Consider the following 9,663-nt stretch of genomic DNA (forward strand, 5'->3'; position numbering starts at 1 on the left):
GCACTGCATTCTTCAGCCTCCTTCTCCCTTCAGAATCTGTGGCATTGCAACACTCTCTCCCTACCTCTCCTTTACTGTCTGTCATGCCTTCGTTATGGCTCCAACTGTGGGGATCCCCAAATTTGGGCCCCAGAACCCTGCTCCTCGCATTTTACACAATCTCAAAGAATTCATCCACTCCTATGCACTTTTGGGGTGTTAGCTTTCTATTTTTATATAACATCAAATTTATAGGAAATTTGCAAGAACAGGGCAAGGAACTCTCATACAATCTTGACTCAGAGTCACACTGGTTACATTTTACCCTACTTATCATACACTGTCCCCTCCTCCCCCCACACACACTCACACATATCCACCTTTTTTCCTGAACCATTTGGGAGTAGATTGGAGATACTGTGCCTTTTACCCCTAAATTGTTCAGTGTGTCTTTTCTAAGAACATGGGCACATAGCCATGGTACAGTTTTCTACCTCACGAAAGTTGATACAGCACAATTCTGTAATCCACAATCCACATTTAAATATCATCCACAGTCCCAATGATGCTTTTCACAGCAATTTCCCCCCTGCCAACCATCACTGTTGTGCATAGGGCACTGACTTCTTTCCAGACCATCTGTCCTACCATGTAACTTCCAAATGAACATTTTGTACTGATGTAATCTCAAATTCAAAATGTTCAAAATATGACTCACCATTTTCCCCCTAAAACTAGTCCACTTCCATTTCCATGTCCTTCTTATTCTTATTCTCCATGCCACAACTCTTCCAGTCATCCACATTTGAAACTGTGAATCATTGTGTATTCTTTATCTCCAGTAAGCTGTAAAAGTCCTCTAAGTTCTTTCTGTGAAATGTCTCTTCTACTCTGACTGTGCATAAGTTGTTGTGTGCTAATGTGCACCTTGTCCACACCTCAGGCAAACTCATGCAGTTGCCCTCATCTCCTTGAAGGGTTCAGGAAAACCTTGCAGTGATTGACCTTGCACTACATTGGTCAAATGGACTTCATCAAAACTTAGGGTCAGCAACATGTAGTGACTCAAGACTCTGTTTCTATGCACAATTTCTAAATACTTTTTTCCACCTCCACTAAATAAATGTTGAACAAACATTTGCATATTCTGTTAGGGTATTGAAAATTTAACAACACTCTATAACTCAGATATGCAGAGAGAACGTGTCTGACTGACAACTGGCTTTCTTCCTGAGCTCACAACCAGTGGGAAAACACTAACTCTTCTCCCATTTAAAGCGTGTTTGATTTCATAATTTAAATATCCTCCATGGAAGGTCTTTAATATGTCCTGAAAAAACTCACTGTCTCGGAGATCCTTTCCCATCCCCTGTTTTTCTGCCTGTGGCAGATTGTATTTTCAAAAAATGGTTGTAACACTTGCTCCCGTCCCACATGCTCTAACAATGAGAGTTTAACACTCTTCTTATTGAGAGATGGAGCCTGTGTTGCCTCTTCATGGATCTGAAAAGACTATGGTGGAAATGATGTGATTTCTGAGCTAACTCATAAAAAGCAATAGAGCTTCCTCCTGGTTCTCTTTGGAACACGTTCCTGGAAGCTCATTCTTGGAAGCCAGTCACCACGTTATGAGGAAGCCCAACTAGGCACATGAAGAGGCATGTGTAGTTTTTCTAGCCAATAGCCCCAGATGAAGCTCCAGCAGGCCGCCGGCATCATCTGCTAGGCATTGGAATGAGAGAGCATTCAGATGATTCAACCATCCAGCCTTTGAGTCACACTCTGCTTTCCCAGCTAAGGCCCAAGACACTGCAGAACTGAAAGAAGCTTTTCTTTCCTGACCAAAGAATCTGGAAATACAATGAAAAGGTTATTGTTTTTACACTACTCTATCTGGGATGGCTTGTTATGCAGTAGTAGTAATTGCAAATCTCTCTGTCAACAAATTATATTCAGGGAGGGATGTAATTTAGCATCCTGATGCCAGAGGGGAAGAGTAAGGTTTTAAATGTTATGTTCTCTGCCTGTTCTGGACTCTGGAGTGACATCCCTAGTCCACTTGGTTGCTGTTTTCCCTGTTGGCATTAGTGGCTGAAGTCTGTGGAGGTTGTAACTGGCCGTCTTTTTCTCTTTCTCTCTGGACTTGGTTGGGGTCCAGATGGCATGTCCTGAATGTCTCAGCCTCATTTCCATGCTCATAGGCACAGGAGACCTCACAGAAGACTCCTGTGACTGTCCTGCCTCAGCTCCAAAGTGCAGCTTAGTAACCCCTCTGTAGGCTTTCAGCTTGTCTATGCCTCAGAATATCAAAAGTGAAACAGGAGTGATAAATCCCAGAGCCTCCCTTCTGCCTGAGCAGCTGTTCTACCAGCTTTGATATGGTTGTGCCTCAGGCAAATGAAAGAACAGTCTGAGAGTTGATCAATTTCCAGAGTTCTCAACCAGGATGGGATGGAGGCAAGACCATATGCCTTTCTGCCATTACTCTCACTTATCTAATGCACTTTTCTCTCTCTTGGTCAAAGGGAGTCTTCCTGAATAAAGCCCAGAGATGAGAAAATTGGACATATATTTGCTCTCTGTATGGTCCAGCTTCTTTTCTTCCCACAATTCCCCATGTAGACAGTCTCTCCTCTCCCCTCCTCACCATTCCAACTCTTGGCTACGCCTTAATGGCAGACCGAGTATTTTGTCTACACATTTGGAAATCTCCATCATGTGAATCTTCCAGGTTTGGTCATTGATATTTTAATGTCTCAAGACTAAAGATTGAATTACAAGACTATTGCTTGCCAAAAAGTCCACTTTTGCATATTAGAAGCTAAATATAACTCATCTTTGGTTGCATTTTTCTGAAATAAATTTTAATCTCCCCTGAGGCAAATGGATGGTTATACACACTGAAAAGAGAAAACATATTAATAATTTTCCATTTATTGCCCTTTTATTACTTGGTTTGAAAATACAGCAAACTATTCTTATCCAGGACTCCCAACATCTCAGTTTGGGCCTTGGGTCTGAGCTATAGTCAATATTAAGGTCTTTAAAGTTCTTCTTGGTGCACCTGATTGTTTCTATTCTGCTTCATGCTTTTTATCTTAAACTTTAAAAAACATGCTCTCTCTCTTTCCTTGTAACAATTATACCTTCCATGTTGCCAATAATTTGTTCTAATTTTTGAATACCTGTTTTGTTCACCTATTCCATATATGCCATCTTCTAATTCCTGATTGTATCTTCAGTCAACTGTTTGTTTTCAATTTCATCTATATCTATCTATCTATCTATCTATCTATCTACCTATCTATCCATCTATCCATCCTTATGACTCATGCCCTTGTCTGCCTCTCAGTAAGTGTTCCAACATTGCAGATTGTTCAAGTACACATTAGTTAGGATGTTTTTAGTAGGCTGCAGAAAACCCAGCTCAAACAGAATCGGGCAATAAAAGCAATTTATTGGCTTACAATTTATGGAAAAGTCAAGCTTTAGGAGAGAATTGATCCAGCATTTTCAACAAGGGCCCAATTTTTTCCTGACTTTCACAGTGATGGCTTCATGCTAAATTGGTTGTAGGAGGGCTGCCAATAGCAACCTAGGGTAGATGCTTCCTGTTTTACATCCAATCATAAAAAATAAAATAAAAAGCTTTCCTTCAAATCTTTGAATGAAAGTCCTGGGCTTTACTCTGTTTGGACAAACTCAAGTCATATGTTCAACAATGAACCAATCACTGTCACTGAGAATGAGGTGAGATTATGCTGATTGTATTAGGCCAATTACATTCTCTCCCTAGAGGTGGGATTGGGGTGAATCCTACTGTCTTAGTTTCCTAGGGCTACTAACAACAGAGATTTAAAATTTCTTTTAAATTCAAAATTTCTTTTTTTTTTTTTCAATAAAAGTTTACATTTGATGTTTAATAATTTAAAAATTGACAAATATATTTATATTTATGTCAGGATCAGTTGTGTACTCTTACTGTAATGATACTTCAATTCAGTATGATCTTTAACACCTAGAACCTTAGTGTTTTATTTATTTATAATTATTGTGATTGGTTTCCTGTTCAACAATTCATACACATTTTGTTTTGTGACACTGAATTGCAATCAAACAATGCAACAGCATTGTCTCCACTTCTTCCTAGTGGTCACCATTTCTATTCTTCCTTCTTTCCTATTCATTCCTGACTTCTGAGTTTTGTCCCTGGGCAAATACAGCCCTTTGATCTGGTATGGTTGATTGTTGTAAGGAGTACACACATTCCTTGTGTTATTGTTCACCTTACAGGCCTGTCTATTGTTTAGCTATAGGTGTGAGTTCAGTTCCAGGCTTGAAGTGTAACTAAGGACCATGGTCTCAGGTGTTCCACCAATCTTGAACAGACCAGTAAGCTGGTCTTTTTTATGATTTTGAGTTTTGTTCCATGTTTTGTTCCCACTCTATCCAGGACCTCCTATTGTGATCCCTTTCAGCATGGTAAGCAGTGGTAGCCAGGCATTGTCTAGTTCTCCTGGTCTCATGGTCATGGAGGCTGGGGTTTACATGCTCCATTGGTCCTTTGGACTAGTTGTTACCCGCATCTTTGATTTTCTTCACTCATCTTTGCTTTTTACATGTAAGTCTTTGATCTATCCACCTATGGACAGCTGATCTTTGACAAAGCACTGGAAACCATTATGAGAAAGTGATAGTCTCTTTAACAAATGGGCTGACAAAACTGGATATACATTTGCAGAAAAATGAAATAGGATATCCAGAGCTCTCATCATATACAACAAAAACTTATTGTCTTGGTTCATTTAGGTGTTGGCAGGGTAGTGCTCTCACTGAAGGCTCTAGGAAAAGATCCTTCCTTGCGCCTCCCCAGCTCCGGCAATCCTTGATGTTCCGTGGCTTACAGATGCATATATCTCCTTCTTCATACAGTCATCTTCCCCTGTGTCTATGTCTGTGTCTCTTCTCCTCTTTTATACAGACACTTCTTATATTGATTTAGAAGCCAACCTATTCCAAAATCACCTCATGTTAACTCAATAGCTTCATAGATCTTATCACCAAACAAAGTCATATTGACAGATTCCAGGGCTTAAGACTTTGACATCTTCTTTATGGGGACACACTTCAGTCCATAACACCTACCCAAAGTGAATGGTTGCTACATGTTGAGAAATGGGAGAAGTGAATTCAGGGTTGAGCTGCAGCCAGCTCTTAATAGCTTGCGTGAGCTGATTCTGCTCATGTCTTCCCAACTCAGTGTTTACTGAGCTCATTTTGATCTTGAAGTCAGTCATAGTGGGAGTATTTAGACCACAGAAATTAATAAATACAACAAATTAGGTTTTGTGTTTGTTTTGTTTTTGAGAGGTGATTTACTAGTACAACACTGATGATAGACGTTACTCAGCAATGTCCATTACAAGTGGATTTCAGAATCCTGGCTCCACATTCAGTGGGTTCCAATCCCTGTGCAGCTTTGGTGTATTCTGCACTCCTACTTTATCCCAGGTTCCTGGTTCCAGATTCTCTGCTTTACAATTTGAGATCTATTATTTTTTCATTGTTTTATTATCTTTAATTACAAAAAATATACATGCTTCTTGCACAAGTCAAGAGATTTATAAATTTACAAGCAAGGTTTATCTTTTCAAATTCCAGCCTCCCATGTAACCTGTCTTAACAGGCCAAAGTTACTTAACCATTCTTTCTAATTTCACAATTGCTTCCTCCCCTCCATTCCTTTTTTTTAGGGCAGCTTTATTGAGATGTAATTCACATACCATAAAACCTACCCTTTTAAAGTGTATAATTCAATGGTTTTTAGTATATTCACAGAGTTATGCAACCATCACCACTATTTAATTTCAGAACGTAATTTTTCCCAAAAGAAACCTCATACCTATTAGCAATCATTCCCCATTTTCTCCTTCCCCATCCCCTGGCAACCACTAATCTACTTCCTGTTTTGGTGGATTTGCCTATTCTGGACCATTCATATAAATGGAATGATACAGTATTTGATATGGCCTTTTGATTCCTCTTCTTTTACTTAGCATAATGTTTTCAAGGTTATCGATGTTGTGACATGTATCAATATTTCATTTCTTTTTAGAACATCTATATAATGGAATATTCTGCCAAATTTTGTTTATCCATACGTCCATTGATGAACATAAGGGTTTTCAAGATCTTAATCAAATCACAATTCTGGAATTTAACACTTTTTGCCACTAGTCTTTAATATCTTTTGCTGCCAGAATTATTTTCCTAAAATAATCTTGTCATTCACCTCAAAAATCCTCCTCTCTGCCTATGAGTTGCTGAAGGAATGGGCTGACATGGCATCCCATACACAGCCCTCTTTGCTTCGACCACAGCTGAAAAGGAATGAGAAAATCCTGCCTCCCTATGAAGGGGAAGTTTGGGCCAGTGGTTCTCAAATTCATTTAACAGATCTCTATCCAACCCAAAATAAGACAAAATGAAGAAACAGACCCCAAAAACAAAAAACAGAAGCCTAACCTAAGAAAAGGAGCTCTGGTAGTGTAGTGCCTAAAGACACTTGACTGTTAACCAGAAGGCTGGTGGTTCAAACCCACCAGCCACTCCTCGGAAGGAAGATGAGGCAATCTACTCAGTACTGATACTGCCTCAGAAACCCAATGAGGGGTTGCTATGAGTTGGGTCCGACTCAACGGCACATAACAACAACAACAACTTAAAGAACAGTGTCACAAATATTATGTAGCTTTGGAGTTTTACTGTTTACACTTCCTTTCATCTCTTAATTAAGAGTTTAGAAGGATCCTGGGGGATGATGAGTTTTGCAATCAGGCAGACCTAGTTGGAAATCCTGGCTTAGTCACTTACTATTGGCATTATTTAAATTCTCTCCTTCTGAGATATTAAGCAAATTACTTCACATTTTCTTATCTGTAAAGCGGGAGCAATAATTCCTACCTCAGAGTCTGTAATAGATAAAAAGATGCAAATAGCCAAGTACTGGGCCCAATCCATAATAGGCATTCAATTAATGGTAGACGTGATAATGATTGTTACAGTTGAACATAAGGTTAAACTTTGCAGTTGAAAATAAAGCCAATCTAAGATAAAATTTTGTCTTAGTTAACTAGTGTTGCTATAACAAAAATACCCCAAGTGGTTGGTTTTAACAAACAGAAATTTATTCTCTCAGTTCAGGAGGGTGGAAATCTGAGTTCAGGCTGCTAGCTGCAGGGGAAGGCTTTCTTTCCTTGTCAGCTCTGGGGGAGATCCTTGTCATCAATCTTCCCCTGGGTCTAGGAGTTTCTCAGTGCAGGGACCCTGGGTCCAAAGGATGCATTCTGACCCAGCCAAACAGATACATATTTTGGACTAACACAATTCAATGCATGATGGAACTGTATTGGTGTCCTTTCATTATTTTATAGCTTTGGTGATTAAATTTCAATATTTTCCTAACAACAACAACAAAAAAACCTGCCTGCCGTCAAGTCAAATCCGACTCATAGCGACCCCTTCTTGAGTTTCTGAGGCAGTATCACTATGGAAGTAGATTGATCTATCTTCCTTCCAAGGAGTGGCTGGTAGGTTTGAAACACCAGCCTTCTGGTTAGCAATCAAATGCCTTAGGCACTACGCCACCAGAGCTCCAAATATTGTCCTGTTGTTGTTGTTGTTATGTGCCGTCGAGTCAGCCCTGACTCATAGCGACCCCTCCTTGGGTTTCCGAGGCATTATCACTACGGAAGTAGGATTGCCCAACCTTCCTTCCGAGGAGTGGCTGGTGGGTTTGAACCGCCAGCCTTCTGGTTAGCAGTCAAGTGCCTTAGCCACTATGCTACCAGTGCTTTAAAATTATCATCAATCTGAAGGAGAAATTAGATGATTAGTGAAAAGACTTTATGTTCCTTGTCTATCATCACCTCTGGTGTAATCTGAAATAATCAAGATTGTTACCTAAAAGATTAGAAAATGATCAATGATGGTGTCCTGTTTTGTTATAATAGAAGCTTTTATGAAGTGGCCTAAGGATAAACATCTTAAAGATTATATTGGATTATATAAAGGTAAATTTCTCATAGAAATTTAGGGTTTGGCATTCACTATTGTCCTCGGAAGCATGACTTTTTGGCAGCAATTATGAAAGACATAACCAAAGATATTATTCTTTGGAAGGATTATAACATATTAATTTAAAAAAATGTTAAGTGATAGTTTAATTGTAATTGTTTTAGCCTTATTTAGATGGTCATAAAATTTAAATTGTTCTTTATGTTGTATGATTATGGCTTAGAAAAATTTTGCATGTATGATAACTTATCTTTTTAGTTTTGTAAATAAAATAACCATGAACTAAATTCTCCTTTCAGGATTAAATATACTTACAAATGCAGTAACCATGGTTTTCCCTGAGGCATTTGTTATATACAGGGATTAAGTTAATTAACTGTTTGAAAATTAACCTTTGATTATAATAAAATTATTACATTAAAGATCAACTTTTACAGATCAATCCTTATTTTTTTCCCACATATTTCAATCATTCAATATTATTTCTCTTTTTTTTCTTCCATAGGATTATCCCTGTGAAGATTATTCAATAGTGCACAGAAAATGCCGTTCTCAGTTCACAGATCTAGATGGTTCCAAAAGATTTGGCATCAACCATTGGCATGATGAGAGTGGGATTTATGCTAATTCAGATGTAAAAAGAAAACTCTACCCAATAACTGATGGTCCTATTGTCCCATTTTTAAAATAACGTACGGAGTCAGATTCTCTGTTTCTAGTGACGAAATAATGGATGTAACAGCTGATGATTTTCTACCTAATAAATACAATGAAAATGTTAGTATAATAGATCCCTTTAAGCACAAAACCTTATATTCTAGACAAATGTGTGTATCTTCATTCCATCAAGCTATTCCAGTGTTTTCTAAAATCTAGTATATGTACCAATGAGGTATACACTTCTAAATGGTACTTGGCAACTTGTATTTTCTTTTAAGGACTGTGCATTTATTTTAATTTCTATTAGGAAAAAAAAATGCAAACAAACAATCAAAAAAACCTAGCACAAACTTGTGGATTGCTTAGAATTTGCCTTGAAAAAAGTGAACTAACCATTTAAAGGCAAGCTTGAAGTGAAGAAAAATATAGGTGGTACTCAGATGTGACAAAAAAAAAATTTAATTCAGATAACATTGGCCATATTATAGTATTGAATTGTGTTTTTGTAGGCTGTGTATTTCTATTTCCAGACTTTGAGCTATCTATGGTTGCTAGCTGTCCTGTGGATCATGGATTCAGCATGGTGTTTTTCTTTTTTCAAATATACAGGTAGCAGAGATGCAAACAGAATATTAGTAAAAGTTCAGGAGTTTGGTGTAAAAATCCAAAATCATCTAGTGTTAGATTTGGAAGGAAACTTAGCAATTATTTTGACTCACTCTCTCATTCTACAGATGAGCAAACAGGTTTAAGCAGGTAGCCAGGGTTACAAAGATAACAGATTCTAGTTGATCTTTTAGGTACATTTGAACTTTTACTTCTGAGGATGGTTTTAATTATTTAGTCAGCCTAGGCTTAACTTATTCTCATTATTTCTTTTTGAAAAATGATTTCATGATAATTTTATTTGAGTACTGCCTCTAAGCACTGATTAGCAATATATGGGAA

At 38.0% G+C, this 9,663-nt stretch overlaps 1 protein-coding gene across 1 annotated transcript in view; it reads left to right on the top strand.

Annotated features, from left to right (window-relative positions):
• The window catches only part of CUNH9orf135 (chromosome unknown C9orf135 homolog), a 104,350-nt gene extending 95,604 nt beyond the window's left edge, over positions 1 to 8,746 (top strand). Inside the window, exon 6 of the mRNA XM_007938409.1 lies at positions 8,561 to 8,746. Coding sequence (XP_007936600.1) covers positions 8,561 to 8,746 — 186 coding nt within the window. The remainder of the gene's footprint in view (positions 1 to 8,560) is intronic.
• The last annotated feature ends 917 nt before the right edge of the window (positions 8,747 to 9,663 follow it).

Source organism: Orycteropus afer, unplaced genomic scaffold (assembly GCF_000298275.1).
Source record: "Orycteropus afer afer isolate SDZICR_OR568_19922 unplaced genomic scaffold, OryAfe1.0 scaffold00005, whole genome shotgun sequence".
NCBI classification, from domain to species: domain Eukaryota; kingdom Metazoa; phylum Chordata; class Mammalia; order Tubulidentata; family Orycteropodidae; genus Orycteropus; species Orycteropus afer.